Consider the following 18,100-nt stretch of genomic DNA (forward strand, 5'->3'; position numbering starts at 1 on the left):
TCAGGATATCAGTAAGTTGGAGGTAATTTTCATTTTTGGTGGTAGTACATGAAAGTCAATGGATTGGATATGTAATGGGTGGTCAATGTGTTACCACAGCTTCCACTTCTCTTATTACTTCTGACTTACTCATTTTTTATTTCTGGTACCTTAAATTTGAATGTCTCACTTTAGATGTCTGGATCGGTCTTGTCATGATAACATGAGAAATAAGAGCGGGAGCGGTCGCAGTTGTTTTTTTAGCCAAAACATTACATAGCATTGCTGAACAGGGATCTGAGCAGTGCTTTCTAAAGCAACATTACACCCTTATTTTGTTAGCGTTCTATCCTGCAAGTGAAAACATTACTTGTTTGCTTTCCTGTTAAACCGTGAAAAACAAACTCGACGGATGGTTTCATTTCCCTTTCTGGTGTTTTTCATTATTGAAGAGAGTACATTTAAACACTTTGCATTTTGCACCAATACTATTTTTATCTCAATGTGGCAATTTGGGTGTATGTATATAACTTCCTGAGATCAGTGAAACTGCAGTTTAGTTTGGATGCTGAGGAAGGAAAGCTGGTTGTCCAAGTTTGGCATGTGCAGATAATTTTACAGCACTGATATGACATGGGTTTTTTGTGATTGTGAATCCCAAGTGGTCTATCGAAACCATATAACATGGTGCGCCTAGACTTTCCAAAATCATTTGATAAAGTACCTTTTGAGAAGTGTAACTTGGAGTGGATAAGAAATTGGCTGAAGAATGGAGAACAGAGCAGCTGTGCTATGGTATGGGGATAATTTTTTTTTAAAATAATTTTTATTCAAGTTTTTTAATAACAATAACAACTTTTCTCCCCGCAATTTAAAACAAACAAGGCGTGTTTCCACTCCAAAACAAAACCAGAAAAGAACTCTTTTCCCCCCCCCCCCAAAAATAATTAATAACAAATAGCAATACAAGAAAGAAAATAACATAACAAACCCACCGCTGCAAAAACACATCTCCCAACCATCACCAAACCCACCCCCCCTGCCCCGGTTGCTGCAGAGACCGACCACTCTCTACCCCTTCGCCAGGAAGTCGAGAAAGGGCTGCCACCGCCGAAAGAACCCCTGTACCGACCCCCTCAGGGCAAATTTCATCCTCTCCAACTTGATGAACCCAGCCATGTCGTTGACCTAGGTCTCCGAACACGGGTGCCGCGTATCCCTCCACTGTAACAGAATCTTGCGCTGGGCTACTAGAGACGCAAAGGCCAGAATGCCGGCCTCTCTCGCCTCCTGCACTCCCGGCTCCGAAGCTACCCCAAAGATCGCGAGCCCCCAGCCCGGCCTGACCCTAGACCCAACCACTTCCGACAAAATCCCCGCCACCCCCTTCCAAAACCCCTCCAGAGCCGGACATGCCCAAAACATATGGGTGTGGTTTGCCGGGCCACCCGAACACCTCCCACACGTGTCTTCCCCTCCGAAAAACCGGCTCATCCTTGCCCCCGTCATGTGAGCCCTGTGCAGCACCTTCAGCTGAATTAGGCTGAGCCGTGCGCAAGAGGAGGAAGAATTCACCCTTTCCAGGTCGTCCGACCACGTCCCATCCTCAATCTCTTCCCCTAGCTCTTCCTCCCATTTCTCTTTGAGCTCATCTACTGAGGCCTTCCCCGACCCACGTCCCCGAAAGCACCCGGTCCTGCACCCCACTTGGCGGTAGCCGCGAAAACTCCTCCACCTGCCTCTTAACAAAGTCCCAGACCTGCATATACCTAAAAGCGTTTCCGGGGGGAGGTTCCACTTCCCCACCAGCTCCTCCAGAGTCGCGAACTTCCCATCCACGAAGCGGTCCCCAAACTGTCTGATGCCTGCCCTGTGCCAACTCCCAAATCCCCCACCCGTGCTCCCTGGTGCAAAACGGTGATTGCCCCGTATCGGCGCCCAAACTGAGGCCTTCACTTCCCCCCCTATGCCTCCACTGTCCCCAGATTTTGAGCGACGCAACCACCATCGGACTCGTGGAGTACTTTGCCGGGGGGAGTGGAAGTGGGGCCGTCACCAAGGCCTCCAGACTCGTACTTGCACAGGATGCCACCTCCAGTCTCTTCCATGCGTCACCCTCCCCTTCCGTCACCCACCTGCGAATCATCGCCATGTTCGCCGCCCAATAATATACACAGGTTGGGCAGTGCCAGGCCCCCTACCTCCCTTCTTCGCTCCAGGAATACCCTCCTTACTCTCGGGGCCTTCCGCTCCCAAACAAACCCCAGAATCGACTTATTCACCCTTCTAAAAAAAGCCTTCGGGATCAACATGGGGAGGCACTGGAAAAGAAACAAAAGCCTCGGGAGCACCATTATTTTAACGGACAGGACCCTGCCCGCCAACGAGAGCGGCAGCGCATCCCACCTCCTGAACTCCTCCTCCATCTGCCCCACCAGCCTCGAAAAGTTAAGCCTATGCATAGCCCCCCAGGTTCTAGCCACGTGGACCCCAAAATACCTAAAGCTCCCCTCAGCCCTCCTCAACGGAAGTTCCCCTATCTCCCTCTCCTGACCCCCCGGGTGCAGGACAAACAGCTCGCTTTTCCCCACATTTAGCTTATACCCCGAAAAGTCCCCAAACTCCACAAGTAGCCTCAGCACCTCTGGCATCCCCTCAGACAGGTCCGTGACATACAGCAGCAGATGAAAATGAAAAAAATGAAAATCACTTTATTGTCACGAGTAGACTTCAATGAAGTTACTGTGAAAAGCCCCTAGTCGCCACATTCCGGCGCCTGTCCGGGGAGGCTGGTACGGGAATCGAACCGTGCTGCTGGCCTGCCTGAGTCTGCTTTAAAAGCCAGTGATTTAGCTGAGTGAGCTAAACCAGCCCCTAAACCAGCGGGCCCAGATCATCTGCATACAGCGACAACTGGTGCTTCCCCCCCCCCCTGCCCCGCACAATCCCCCTCCAGCCCCTCTAGTCCCTCAGCGCCATGGCCAGGGGCTCGATTGCTAACGCGAAGAGCAGGGGAGACAAGGGGCACCCTTGCCTCGTCCCTCTGGAAAGCCAAAAGTCCTCTGACCTCCTCCCATTCGTCACCACACTCGCCACCGGGGAGCTGTACAGCAACCTCACCCAGCTAATGAACCCCTCACCAAACCCAAACCTCCGCAACACCTCCCACAGGTAACTCCACTCCATCCTATCAAAAGCTTTCTCCGCATCCATGGACGCCACTATTTCTGACTCCCCAGCCACCGGCGCCATCATCATCAGGAGCCTCCGCAAGTTGACATTCAATTGTCTCCCCTTTAAAAACCCCGTTTGGTCCTCATTAATCACCGTCGGGCCCACATCCTCCACCCTCCTGGACAGCATCTTTGCCAACAACTTGACATCTACGTTAAGGAGCGAGATCGGCCTATAAGACCCACACTGAAGGGGGTCTTTGTCCCACTTCAGGAGCAAAGAGATAATTGGCCTGGACATCGTCGGGGGCAAAGTCCCCCCCCCCCCCCCCCCCCCCCCGGCCTCATTCAGGGTCCTCACCAGCAGCGGGCCCAGCAAATCTGAAAATTTCTTCTAAAATTCCACCGGGAACCCGTAAGGCCCCGGCGCTTTCCCTGTCTGCATGCTTCCCAACGCCTCCACCAGCTCCTCCAACTCAATTGGGGCCCCCAAACCCTCCACCCACTCGTCCCCTACTCTTGGGAACTCCAGCTTATCCAATAAGCGGTCCATCCCGCCTGCTTCCCCAGGGGTACCGCCCGGTATAGCCACTCATAAAAGGATCTGAACACCCCATTGATGTCCTTTCCACCCCTCACTAAGTTCCCACCCGCATCCGTGGCTCCCCCAATTTCTCTAGCTGCCTCCCGCTTCCGGAGCTGGTGAGCCAACATCCAACTTGCCTTCTCTCCGTACTCGTACACCTCCCCCTGTGCCCTCCTCCACTGCACCTCCGCCTTACGGGTGGTTAAAATGTCAAACTCCGCTTGGAGACTGTGCCGCTCCCTCAGAAGCCCCTCCTCCAGGGTGACTGCATATCTCCTATCCACCCTGACCATCTCCTCCACCAGCCTCTCCCTCTCGACCCTCTCCCCCCTCTCCCTGTGCGCCCGAATAGATATCAGCTCCCCTCTAACTGCTGCCTTTAGCGATTCCCAAACCATCCCAACCTGCACCTCCCCGTTGTCATTGGTTTCCAGATACCCCTCTATACCCCTACAGATCCGACCGCACACTTCCTCCTCTGCCAAAAGCCCCACATCCAACCTCCACAGCGGGCGTTGATCCTTCCCCTCCCCCAGCTACAGGTCCACCAAATGTGGAGCATGATCAGAAATGGCTATCGCCGAATACTCCGCCCCCACCACTCTCGGGATCAACGCCCTGCTAAGCACGAAAAAGTCAATCTGGGACTACGCCTTATGAACATGGGAGAAAAAGGAGAACTCCCTACCCCCCGGCTTCAAAAACCTCCAAGGGTCCACCCCTCCCATCTGATCCATGAACCCCCTCAGCACCAAGGCCGCTGCCGGCCTCCTGCCCGTCCTAGACTTCGAGCGGTCCAGAGCCAGATCCAGCACCGTGTTGAAGTCCCCACCCAGAATCAATCTCCCTGTCTCCAGGTCCCGGATCAGGCCCAGCATACGCCGCAGGAAGCCCGCATCATCCCAGTTGGGGGCATAAACATTAACCAAGACCCCCCGCTCCCCCTGAAGTCTCCCACTCACCATCACATATCAACCTGCACTATCCGCCACCACTTTGGACGTGACGAACGACAGGCTCTTACCCACCAAAATTGCCACCCCACGGTTCTTTGCATCAAGCCCCAAGTGAAACACCTGTCCCACCCAACGCTTTCTTAGCCTCACCTGATCCGTAACCCTGAGGTGCGTCTCCTGGAGCATAGCCACATCCGCTCCCAGCCCCCCACAAGTGAACCAAGACCCGGGATCGCTTCACCGGACCATTCAGCCCCCTCACGTTCCATGTGACCAACCGAACCCGAGGGGCCGTCCCCTTCCCTCTACGCCGATCAACCATAGCCCTTCCTCAACCCACCACATGCCCAGGGAACCCCCCAAGCCCGCTCCCCACGGTGGCCAGCCCCCCCCTTCACCATCCATTCCCTCACAGTCCCTGCAGCAACAACCCGGCACCCCCCCCCCCCAAGCAAGGGCCCCCCCTAGCTGCGTTACCCCCAATATTATGCTTCCGTGAGTCAGCTGACTTCTGCTGACCCCGGCTACTCCCGGCATAACCACGACCCCCCCCGGATGCAACACAGCCGCCAAATCCTCCCTCCCTCCCAGCGCCGGCCCCGACCCCAATTCCTCCGGCGCGGGAAGAACCCGCTTCCAACCCGATCCCCGCCGCTCGACCCAACACGCAGGAAAAAGACGGACACATGACCCATCGGGACCCCAAACTACTCCCCAACCCACCAGTGGAAAAAACAAAAAAACCCACCACAATAAATAACCAACAGCCCCGAAAGAACCCAAATAACCATAACTCACATAGCAAAAACAGCGAAAACAAGCAGGAAACAACCATCAGCAAACACAGCCACTATGGGCGAAAGGATACCCAAGAGGGCAAAGCCTCCAAGCAAAGTACATTTCCCCCCAGTCCTCAATCCGAATCCAAGTTCTCAGCCTGGACAAAAGCCCATGCCTCCCCCGGAGAGTCAAAATAGAGCTGGCGGTCTTTGTATGTGACCCAGAGGCGAGCCGGCTGTAGAAGGCCAAACTTCACCCCCTTCCTGTGGAGCACTCCCTTCGCTCCATTGAAGCCAGCTCTTCTCCTCGCCACTTCCGTGCTCCGGTCCTGAAATATCCGAACATCCGTGTTCTCCCACCCGCTGCTCCTCTCCTTCGCCCACCTCAACACGCACTCCCGGTCAACCAAGCGGTGAAAACGGACCAGCACCACTCTGGGCGGTTCGTTTGGCCTGGGCTTCCGCTGCAGCACTCGATGGGCGCCATCCAGCTCCAAGGGACCACGAAACGACTCTGCACCCATCAGCGAGTTTAACATTAGGACCACATAGGCCGCCAAATCCGAACCTTCCAGCCCCTCCGAGAGGCCCAAAATCCGTAGATTCTTCCGGCGGGAGCGGTTCTCCATCACCGCCATCCTCGCCTGCCATTTCTTGTGCAGGGCCTCATGCCACTCCACTTTCACTGCCAGGCCCAAAAGCTCATCCTCATTCTCCGAGGCCTTGTGCCGCAGCTCCCGAATCTCCCCGGCCTGAGCCGTCTGCGTCGCCACCAGTTTGTCCAGCAAGGCCTTAAACGGCTCCAAAATCTCGGCTTTGAGCTCCTTGAAGGAGCGCTGAAGCAGCTCCTGCTGCTCCCCCCGGGGGAAAAGTCGAAACACTGCCGTTGCATAGAGTAATACTGCACAGAACAGGCCCTTCAGCCCATGATGTTGTGCCGACCTTTTGTCCTAGGTTAATCATAGATCATAGAATTTTGGACACTAAGGGCCAATATGTTCCTTATCATGGACAATCCACCCAACCTGCACATCTTTGGACTGTGGGAGGAAACCAGAGCACCCGGAGGAAACCCACGCACACATGGGGAGGATGTGCAGACTCCACACAGACAGTGACCCAAGCCGAAATCGAACCTGGAACCCTGGAGCTGTGAAGCAATTGTGCTATCCACAATGCTACCGTGCTGCCCTTAAGAACAAATTAATCTACACTCCATTATTCTACCATAATCCATGTACCTATCCAATAGCCGCTTGAATGTCCCTAACGTTTCCGACTCAACTACTTCCACAGGCAGTGCATTCCATGCCCCCACTACTCTCTGGGTAAAGAACCTACCTCTGACATCCCACCTATATCTTCCACCATTTACCTTAAATTTATGTCCCCTTGTAATGGTTTGTTCCACCTGGGGGAAAAAGTCTCTGACTGTCTACTCTATCTATTCCCCTAATTATCTTATAAACCTCTATCAAGTCGCCCCTCATCCTTCTCCGTTCTAATGAGAAAAGGCCTAGCACCCTCAACTTTTCCTCGTAAGACCTCCTCTCCATTCCAGGCAACATCCTGGTAAATCTCCTTTGCACCTTTTCCAAAGCTTCCATAACCTTCCTAAAATGAGGTGACCAGAACTGCACACAGTACTCCAAATGTGGCCTTACCAAGGTTTTGTACAGCTGCATCATCACCTCACGGCTCTTAAATTCAATCCCTCTGCTAATGAACGCTAGCACACCATAGGCATACTTCACAGCTCTATCCACTTGAGTGGCAACTTTCAAAGATCTATGAACATGGACCCCAAGATCTCTCTGCTCCTCTACATTGCCAAGAACCCTACCGTTAACCCTGTATTCCGCATTCATATTCGTCCTTCCAAAATGGACAAACTCTCACTTTTAGAATTAGAACAGTACAGCACAGAACAGGCCCTTCGGCCCTCGATGTTGTGCCGAGCAATGATCACCCTACTCAAGCCCACGTATACCTATACCAGTAACCCAACAACCCCCATTAACCTTATTTTTTAGGACACTAAGGGCAATTTAGCCTGGCCAATCCACCTAACCCGCACATCTTTGGACTTGTCAGGGTTCAACTCCATCTGCCACTTCTCAGCCCAGCTCTGCATCCTATCTATGTCTCTTTGCAGCCGACAACATCCCTCCTCACTATCCACAACTCGACTAATCTTCGTATCATCTGCAAATTTACTGACCCACCCTTCAACTCCCTCATCCAAGTCATTAATGAAAATCACAAAAAGCAGAAGACCCAGAACTGATCCCTGCGGTACGCCACCGGTAACTGGCTCCAGGCTGAATATTTGCCATCCACCACCGCTCTCTGTCTTCTATCGGTTAGCCAATTCGTTATCCAACTGGCCAAATTTCCCACTATCTCATGCCTCCTTATTTTCTGCAAAAGCCTACCATGAGGAACCTTATCAAATGCCTTACTAAAATCCTTGTACACTACATCCACTGCTTTACCTTCATCCACATGCTTGGTCACCTCCTCAAAGACGTCAATAAGACTTGTAAGGCAAGACCTACCCCTCACAAATCCGTGCTGACTATCCCTAATCAAGCAGTGAGCAGATGCTCAGAAATCCTATCCCTCATTACTCTTTCCATTATTTTGCCTACCACCGAAGTAAGACTAACTGGCCTGTAATTCCCAGGGTTATCCCTATTCCCTTTTTTGAACAGGGGCACAACATTCACCACTCTCCAATCCCCTGGTACCACCCCTGTTGATAGTGAGGACGAAAAGATCATTGCCAACGGCTCTGCAATTTCATTTCTTGCTTCCCATAGAATCCTTGGATATATCCCGTCAGGCCCGGGAGACTTGTCTATCCTCAAGTTTTTCAAAATGCCCAACACATCTTCCTTCCTAACAAGTATCTCCTCGAGCTTACCAGTCTGTTTCACACTGTCCTCTCCAACAATATGGCCCCTCTCGTTTGTAAATACTGAAGAAAAGTACTCGTTCAAGACCTCTCCTATCTCTTCAGACTCAACACACAATCTCCCGCTACTGTCCTTGATCGGACCCACCCTCGCTCCAGTCATTCTCATATTTCTCACATATGTGTAAAGGGCCTTGGGGTTTTCCTTGATTTTTCCTTGATTCCTTGAAGGTTTTCTTCTTTTTCTGATCAGTCTATCTTACTCTAGCTAGTTTATTTGAAGCCAAATCCTGGTACCATGTTATATTACTTGTTTGTATGCACAAGACCATCCTCTGGCCCAATGCATGGTACGGACAAGCTGGCACATGAGCACCCTTGCACTGCCAGCCTAGCATCCTGGCAGTGCCCCTGCACCCTGGCAGTGCCACCTGAACACCCTGGGCACCATCACAAGGGTGCCTAGGTGGCACAGCCAAGGTGCCAGGCTGACAGTGCAAAGTGCCCGGGTGTCGTGCAAAGTGCCCGGGTGTCGGGGGAGTGTAAGGTTTCCATCCTGCCCAGTGTCCAACCACCTGGGGGCTTCAACCCCCCAGCGAGCCCCCATGAGGCACCATCACGACTTAAGAGCCCGAAAGTCCAAAAAAAGCGGGAGCTGCCGAACGTGAGGCTTAGCTCCGCATTGTCGCCACCGGAACTGGGTATGGGGATTATTGAGTAAGACTGAGATAATTGGATTGAATTAGGGAGTAGATGCCATGGGCTGCATTCTCTGATTTTGAGGCTATGTCGGGACAGGCTAGCAGCCGCGCACGGTGACAACCTGCAGCGGTCGTGCCATACAAAATGGTGCTGGCTATGCATGGACCCGACCTGCCAGATAGTGCCCCCTTGGACGCCCCCTCGCCGAAGCCAGCCAGGCCGTCGTGTGCACGAAAACAGAGCACAAATGAACCGCGCGGTCGTGAACTCGGCCCTTCGGGAGCAGAACATCGGGGGAGGGCCTCCAGGTAACGTCCTGAGGCCGTCCCAATGGCATGCGGCGTACTCCCTGATGATTCCATTTTGGAGGGAGCGGAGCATCCGAAAAGAGGGATGCTCTGCCCGATCACTGATTACGACGTCGGCGTCGGCAAGCAGAGAATTCCACCCTGTATCTTTCTGAAAGGCTATCTAAGCTGGGAGAATTTCCTTCCTCATTTATATTTATTTTGTGATCCCCTTTATCATTGTCAGTTTGCCATGTAGCTCAGTATTACCAAGTTTAAGTGAATTTATGAATGGTGTAATCAATTTGACTGTGGTCAATCTTACAAATCATGATTTTATGATTTGTTGTGCCTGATGGTATAATTTATTTTAAAAATGCAAAATCTCTATATTTATATAAGAAAAATATGCATGTCTCATCTTATTCCATGACTTAGCATTGAGCGGCACGGTAGCATAGTGGTTGGCACTGCTGCTTCACAGCATCAGGAACCCGGGTTTGATTCCTGGCTGGCGTCACTGTCTGTTCAGTCTGCACGTTCTCTCCGCGTCTGCGTGGGTTTCCTCCGGGTGGTCCAGTTTCTTCCCACAAGTCTCAAAAGACGTGCTTATCAGGTGAATTGGACATTCTGAATTCTCCCTCAAGCATACCCAAACAGGCGCTGGAGTGACGACTGGGGGATTTTCATGTAACTTCATTGCAGTGTTAATATAAACCTGCTTGTGACACTAATAAAGATTATTAATACTTTCTGCGCCAATGGTAACTGGTGGCTAGTCAATTAACTTAAAATGAATAATTCATGCATGTGTTGAACTGTGAGTTTGACTGATAAAATGCAATAGCTAATTATTCTCTCCTTTTTCAAAGGTTGGGACTCAAGAATTTGCCAGACGTTACACTGCAACATACGTTTCCTGGGTTTTTGCTTATCTTCTAGGCTTGATCTGTCTAATCCGAGCTTGTTATTGGGGAGCCATCAAAGTTAGCTATCCTGAGCACACCTTTGCATAGAAAAACCGTTCATCTACTGTGGAAAATGCAATGGTCTACAAAATCTTTACTCCCAAGTTAATGGACATTTTCATGTTAATCTAAATCAACTTCATAAAACTGATTAGGTCCAAAGAGGATAATGGTGTTAGAACATGTGCATATTGCACTAAAATGTAAGCAAGTAGACTTTTTGTTGCATCTAGGTTGTGTTTTTAAAATATTAGCTGAATTTAATTTGTTTGCAGTGTATAATTCAACTTGTCGTAGTTAAATTTTGTTGCAATCTGTTGAAAATCCTCTGTTGAAATTCTTTGCTTTTTCTGGTAGCAGTAGTATTTTTAATGTTTGTCGGTGCCATTGCTAATACTCTTTCGAATTGCAACAGAGAAACGTTGTAACAGAAGAAACTGTCTTTGTACACAATATTTCTATACCAGCATGATGTTTAAATTACTCCCTTAAATCTGAACATTCTAGACAAACTGCATCATAGCTAAGTAATAAAAATAAGTTCTATCTGTTATATTTTGAATACTTTCATACTTTTAAGTATTTGCTTTTTGGAGTATAAGGCTTTTTAAAATGCCTATGGTCAAAGCATTATGGTGGCAATAGTTAGTGATGCTTGACTTATCAGATCATATTTATCTCATTGTATAACTATCCATATTATAATCATTCTGACAGACCACAAAGCAGAAAAGCATCAGGAAAAGTACAAATATTTGCTATTATCATAATGGAATTATCTAATTTAAGAATAAACACAAACTTCAGCCATTGAATGTAATGTCAAAATTTGTACCAAATTAATCACAGATCCATTAACTCTCTTGCTTTGCTGAACTGGATGCATTCTTTTTTTAAGAAAGGTGATCAAAACTATCCTACAAATAAAACAAATATTTGTTGACTATCGTGTTAATTTTATGACTGAACAGTTATGCAGATTTACAATTATGAGGCATGTTGTTTATTTTTAGCTGTGAAAAGATTTATATGGGTTAGGTGAGTGGACAGAAATCAGGCAACTAGACTACAATATGGGGAAATGTAAAGTTGATCATTTTAATGGAATAAATAAAAAAGTGTATTATTTAAATAGAGACTCCAGAATGGTGGACATAGAGCCCGACGAGGCCTTTAAAAATGACGGGTAGTTCCTGATCCTGATGCTAGAATACGCGCCCTCATTCTCATTTCTGCCAAATTTTTGCCAGCTTAAGTTAAGGGTGCGGATAGGCAGTGTATAAGCAACACTCTGCCATTGCAGGCTCCGTTGCAGGAGTGGGCATGCCAATCCCCCTCCTGCCCCCATCCCTCCCTACAATTTTTAAAGGAGTTGGGCCCAAAGTGGTTCCTGGCATCTTGGAGGAGTCATGAACCACGAGGAAGCCCTTGTCCATGGTTGGCAACCAAAAATAAACAGCTATTCAGCAGTCCCTTTAAGATGTATTGCCCCTTTTACCTTCTCGTAAAGCTTTCAGTCAATCTCAGACATTTCAAAAAGTTTTTATCCACTTCAGATTTCTGTACAAGTGCAAATATGCATTGAGAAACCATGTGAAAAAAAAATTTATAACGAGATGTCAGTCAAACAAAACTACCATTCCCCTCTGCAAGCTGTGTCAACATTATCTGCTGAGCTAAACAGCTTATTCTTTGATCTCAGCTAAACAGCCCGAACAGGCGCCGGAATATAGCGACTAGGGGCCTGTCACTTCATTGAAGCCTACTTGTAACAATAAGCGATTATTATTATTATTATTATTTATGAAGCCATCTGTAAAAGCAGATGTCATGGCCATCATTTGTAAGTTTATATTAAATTATTCTTTTATGCGGTTTATTGATGTCTATTTGTTTACACAAATGTCTGAAGTGGACAAAATTGTCTAACATTGATACTATGAATGGTTGTGATTGATTGGCACTTACAAGACAGGTAATCAGCTGAGCAGTTTTCTTCAAGGGGACATTTTCAAAGTTTCAGCTTATGCTTTCAGTTTCATGATAATTTCAGATTTGTCAATGGCTCTTTGTTTTATGCACAATGGAATCTGAGAGTGGATATGAATGGGACATGGGAGATATGAATGGGCATGGACGCTACATGTGTATGAGGGGGCATGAAAGATATGAGGAGACACAGAGTACAGGTAGGAAGAGGTTGGGGTTGATGGATTGAGGGCCTGACGATCATGATTGCAATTGAGCTGAGGTTCCAGTAAACGGAGATGGGCTTTCCTGCCTGACTCATCATTCGCTTGCCTCTGTTCCCACCTCGGGTTTTCCGCTGGAGACTATGTGTCCGACTCCTTCCTGCCCTGACTTCCCCAGAACGAAAATAAGACAAGTGGGGGACGCCTTTAATGGAGACCGGTTTGTAAATTCAGGAACATTCCCGACCTGCGCTTCCCATCGCCTTCATGATAATCTGGTGCAAAATTTCACGTAAATATTGAATTGGATGAATTATGACTCAGTGGAGCAGTGGTTAGCACTGTTGCCTCATGGCCCCGGGTCACTGTCCGTGTGGAGTTTGCACATTCTTTCCGTGTCTTCATGGGTTTCACCCCCACAACCCAAAAGATGTGCAGGGTAGGTCGATTGGCCACGCTAAATTGCTCTTTAATTGGAAATAAAAAATTGGATGAATTTTCCTGTATGTTGCAGGATGTAATTCGACCTTGTCAATTGAGATATGTGGTGGCCAGAAAGAAAAAAAACTTTCTGGAGGTAGTTGCATGCAGAATGTGTATGAAGTCAACACGCAACTTGGGTATTTTTAGGCCAGATATTATTCCATTGAGCCTCAATATGATCATTGCAAGAATCCATTTATTTCCTACTGTGAGAGAGGTTCAGTGTACAGAAAGGTTTAATTATCTTGAGCAGATGGGTGAGTACAGTTCTCTACTCTCCAAATCTTCGATCACACCAGCAGTTTGCCTGAAACATTAGCAGAATCTTCCCATCTTCTCCATGGTGGGTTTTGTGACAGATGGGGGCAGGAATCAAACAAGAACGCCCTGCCTGCAACAGTAGTAGACTCGCCAACTTTAAGGGCATTTAAGTGGTCACTGGATAGACATATGGATGAAAATGGAATAGTGTAGGTCAGATAGGCTTCAGATGGTTTCACAGGTCGGCGCAACATCGAGGGCCGAAGGGCCCGTACTGCGCTGTAGTGTTCTATGTTCTAAGAGTCAAAACGTCGGAAACCCTCCGGTATTAAAATAGTTTGTGATTCTCCCAGTGATAACTCGGATATCCCGCTGCCTAGTGATGCAAACGCCATTTGCTATCATTACTATCTCATGAATGTTCTTTAAAACAGCTACTCACCAAAATCATGTATCGCCTTCCAGTCTTGCAACCCGCCAGTGGGAAATCATGTCGGTCTGAATCTTGTTCGAAAAGGAGTGGTGTGCACAGGTTGGACCTCACTTCACTCAACTTCGGGATGAGTGCAACAGGCGTAGCCTACCTGCCACAGAGCTGTGCCAGTCTTATTGCGATGGCTATGGAATGTTAAACTGCTGTTAACTGGCAGTTAAACATCCAAGGATATACAACCTATCGAAAAGACAGGGAGGTGGGCCGAGGGGGTGGGGTTGCCTTGTTAGTTAAGAACAAAATTAAATCTATGGCACTAAACGACATAGGGTCGGATGATGTGGAGTCTGTGTGGGTAGAATTGAGGAACCACAAAGGCAAAAAAACCATAATGGGAGTTATGTACAGACCTCCTAACAGTGGTCAGGACCAGGGGCGCAACATGTACCGGGAAATAGAAAAGGCATGTCAGAAAGGCAAGGTCACGGTGATCATGGGGGACTTCAATATGCAGGTGGATTGGGTAAATAACGTAGCCAGTGGATCCAAAGAAAAGGAATTCATGGAATGCTTACAAGATGGCTTTTTGGAACAGCTTGTCATGGAGCCCACAAGGGAGCAGGCTATTCTGGACCTAGTGCTATGTAATGAACCAGACTTTATAAAAGATCTTAAAGTAAGGGAACACTTAGGAAGCAGCGATCATAATATGGTTGAGTTCAGTCTGCAGTTTGAAAGAGAGGAGGCAAAATCGGATGTAATGGTGTTACAGTTAAATAAAGGTAATTACGAGGGCATGAGAGAGGAACTGGCGAAAATCGACTGGAAGCAGACCCTAGTGGGGAAGACAGTAGAGCAAAAATGGCAGGAGTTTGTATGCATAATTGAGGGCACTGTACAGAGGTTCATCCCCAAGAAAAGAAAGATTAACCGGGGAGGGATTAGACAGCCATGGCTGACAAAGGAGGTCAGGAAATGTATCAAAGAAAAAGAGAGATCCTATAAAGTGGCCAAAGGCACTGGGAAATCAGAAGATTGGGAAGGCTACAAAAACAAACAGAGGTTAACAAAGAGACAAATAAGGAAGGAGAGGATCAAATATGAAGGCAGGCTAGCCAGTAATATAAGAAATGATAGTAAAAGTTTCTTTCAATACATAAGAAACAAACGACAGGCCAAAGTAGACATTGGGCCAATTCAAACTGATTCCGGAAGGCTAGTGATGGGAGACGAGGAAATGGCTGGAGAACTTAATAAGTACTTTGCGTCTGTCTTCACAGTGGAAGACATGAGTAATATCCCAAAAATTATAGAGGGTCAGGGGGCTGAGTTGAGTATGGTTGCCATTACAAAAGAGATGGTGCTAAAAAAGCTAAAAGGTCTTAAAATTGACAAATCTCCTGGCCCCGATGGGCTACACCCTAGAGTTCTGAGAGAGGTGGCTGAAGAAATAGCGGAAGCGTTAGTTGAGATCTTTCAAAAATCACTGGAGTCAGGGAAAGTCCCGGACGATTGGAAGATCGCTGTTGTAACCCCCTTGTTCAAGAAAGGATCAAGACAAAAGATGGAAAATTATAGGCCAATTAGCCTAACCTCGGTTGTTGGTAAAATTCTAGAATCATCGTTAAGGATGAGATTTCTAAATTCTTGGAAGAGCAGGGTCGGATTAGAACAAGTCAACATGGATTTAGTAAGGGGAGGTCGTGCCTGACGAACCTGTTAGAATTCTTTGAGGAGGTGACAAGTAGGTTAGACCAGGGAAACCCAGTGGATGTGGTCTATCTGGATTTCCAAAAGGCCTTTGATAAGGTGCCACACAGGAGGCTGCTGAGTAAGGTGAGGGCCCATGGTGTTCGAGGTGAGCTACTGGCATGGGTTGAGGATTGGCTGTCTGACAGAAGGCAGAGAGTTGGGATAAAAGGTTCTTTTTCGGAATGGCAGCCGGTGACCAGCGGTGTCCCACAGGGTTCAGTGTTGGGGCCGCAGCTGTTCACCATATATATTAATGATCTGGATGAAGGGACAGGGGGCATTCTAGCAAAGTTTGCCGATGATACGAAGTTAGGTGGTCAGGCAGGTAGTGCTGAGGAAGTGGGGAGGCTGCAGAAGGATCTAGACAGTTTGGGAGAGTGGTGCAGGAAATGGCTGATGCAATTCAACGTGAGAAAATGTGAGGTCTTGCACTTTGGAAAAAAGAATCCAAGCATAGACTACTTTCTAAACGGTGAGAAAATTCATAATGCCAAAGTACAAAGGGATCTGGGAGTGCTAGTCGAGGATTCCCTAAAGGTAAACATGCAGGTTGAATCTGTGATTAAGAAAGCGAATGCAATGTTGTCATTTATCTCAAGAGGGTTGGAATATAAAAGCAGCGATGTGCTACTGAGCCTTTATAAGGCTCTGGTTAGGCCCCATTTGGAGTACTGTGTCCAGTTTTGGGCCCCCCATCTCAGGAAGGACATACTGGCACTGGAGCGTGTCCAGCGGAGATTCACACGGATGATCCCTGGAATGGCGGGTCTAACATATGATGAACGGCTGAGGATCCTGGGATTGTTTTCATTGGAGTTTAGAAGGTTAAGGGGAGATCTAATAGAAACTTACAAGATAATACATGGCTTAGAAAGGGTGGACGCAAAGAAACTGTTTCCGTTAGGCGAGGAGACGAGGACCCGTGGGCACAGCCTTAGAATTAGAGGGGGTAAATTCAGAACAGAAATGCGGAGACATTTCTTCAGCCAGAGAGTGGTGGGCCTGTGGAATTCATTGCCGCGGAGTGCAGTGGAGGCCGGGACACTAAATGGCTTCAAGGCAGAGATAGATAAATTCTTGATGTCGCGAGGAATTAAGGGCTACGGGGAGAATGCTGGTAGGTGGAGTTGAAATGCCCATCAGCCATGATTGAATGGTGGAGTGGACTCGATGGGCCGAATGGCCTTACTTCCACTCCTATGTCTTATGGTCTTATGGTCTTATGCTGGGGCTGTAGAGTTGGTCTGCCCTCAGTAGTTGCCTCCATCGACACAAGAGCACCACTGTGCAGCGGTACTCAGACAGGGTTGAACTTTTCAACACTGACCAGACTTGGGTGGGGGCAATGGAGAAGGATAGCTTTGCATGGGGGGGAGGGTTGTTAGGCAGGAAAGGGGAAAGGCACTCGGAACAATGGGCAGGAAGTATTGCGTTGGGTTGTGGGGGTAAGGGAGAACGATGAAAGACAGAAGGGCAAGGATGTGGAGGAGGAGGGTGAACGATGGAAGACAGGATAGACCGAGGGATGGGAAGCTGAAACCTGACACAGGTAACTGAAACACAAACAAACAAATGGGTGAAAGGGATACCGTGGGCTGGATTCTTTGCCCCGCTACATTTCTTTTTCACCCCACCAGCAGGATGGTCTGTTACGCCAGCTGATCAATGGGGTTTCCCATTGTGGAGCAGCCCCACGCAGTCTGGAAACCCACGGACTGCCGGCAAAATGGAGCATCCCGCCAGCGGAGAATCCAGCCCCACATCTATGAAAGAGCAGAGATTCATGTAAACTATGGAACAGGAAGTTGGGAGGTTGTTAGTGTGGCACACGAGTAATAAGTCGAATGGAAACCTATAAGAGTACGGGGTTGAAATGGGTCGGCAACAGGAATGATAAGAGCTGCTTTTACCTCGGAGAAAGCCACCCCCTGTGGGTACGTGCGGAAGATTCACAGCCAGTCAAGGGAGAGGTGCTGCAACCAGTCATGGCCCAGCAAGCTTGGTCTGCCCCTGCGTTCCACTATTAATGACAGATTGGCTGATTGTGGTGCATACATGACTGGGACCACTGAGGTACCTGCAGTGGCTCCCCACATACATTGCCAGCCAGGTCTTGGTGTCCCATAGAGCCAATGTTTGGATGCCCAACCGGATTTGGTCAAACATTAGGTGGCTGACTACAGAGACTGATGCTCCGCCATCCAATTCTGTCCGTGTGGGATGCCAATTCACCTGAAGTGTGCCATGGATCAGTGCTACTCATGGTGCCGCTATGCAGTGCAACTGCTGGTATGAGTCGACTTCCTCATCCAAATAGTAGGCCCAGTAACAGGGAAGGTGGTCGTGACTGGGGGGTTGGCCTCTTGGGGACCATCTGCCGCCTTCGTTTTGCCGGCCTGTTGCTGGCCCGTATCTGTAGTCTGGGTTTTCACAGTCGATGGAGACTGCTTGGCGGCCCTCTGGGACTTTGTGGAGGTGGTCTGCATCCCTGCAGTAATGGCCTCAACATTGGGGATCCACCTCTTCAGGCCTTGGAAAGGGCATACGACGCTCGTTCAAGCAGTCTATGCTCAGGACCGCCATGCCTTGGAGCTCCTGGACTATCTCTACTGCCTGCTGTAAATCCAAGTGC

General features: G+C 48.7%; 1 protein-coding gene across 1 annotated transcript in view; it reads left to right on the plus strand.

Moving 5' to 3' along the window:
* Window positions 1–11,291, plus strand: part of pip4p2 (phosphatidylinositol-4,5-bisphosphate 4-phosphatase 2) — a 132,850-nt gene extending 121,559 nt beyond the window's left edge. Inside the window, exon 7 of the mRNA XM_038809069.1 lies at window positions 10,252–11,291. Coding sequence (XP_038664997.1) covers window positions 10,252–10,395 — 144 coding nt within the window. The 3' untranslated portion in view covers window positions 10,396–11,291. The remainder of the gene's footprint in view (window positions 1–10,251) is intronic.
* Window positions 11,292–18,100: the final 6,809 nt, after the last annotated feature.

Source organism: Scyliorhinus canicula, chromosome 10 (genome assembly GCF_902713615.1).
Source record: "Scyliorhinus canicula chromosome 10, sScyCan1.1, whole genome shotgun sequence".
NCBI classification, from domain to species: domain Eukaryota; kingdom Metazoa; phylum Chordata; class Chondrichthyes; order Carcharhiniformes; family Scyliorhinidae; genus Scyliorhinus; species Scyliorhinus canicula.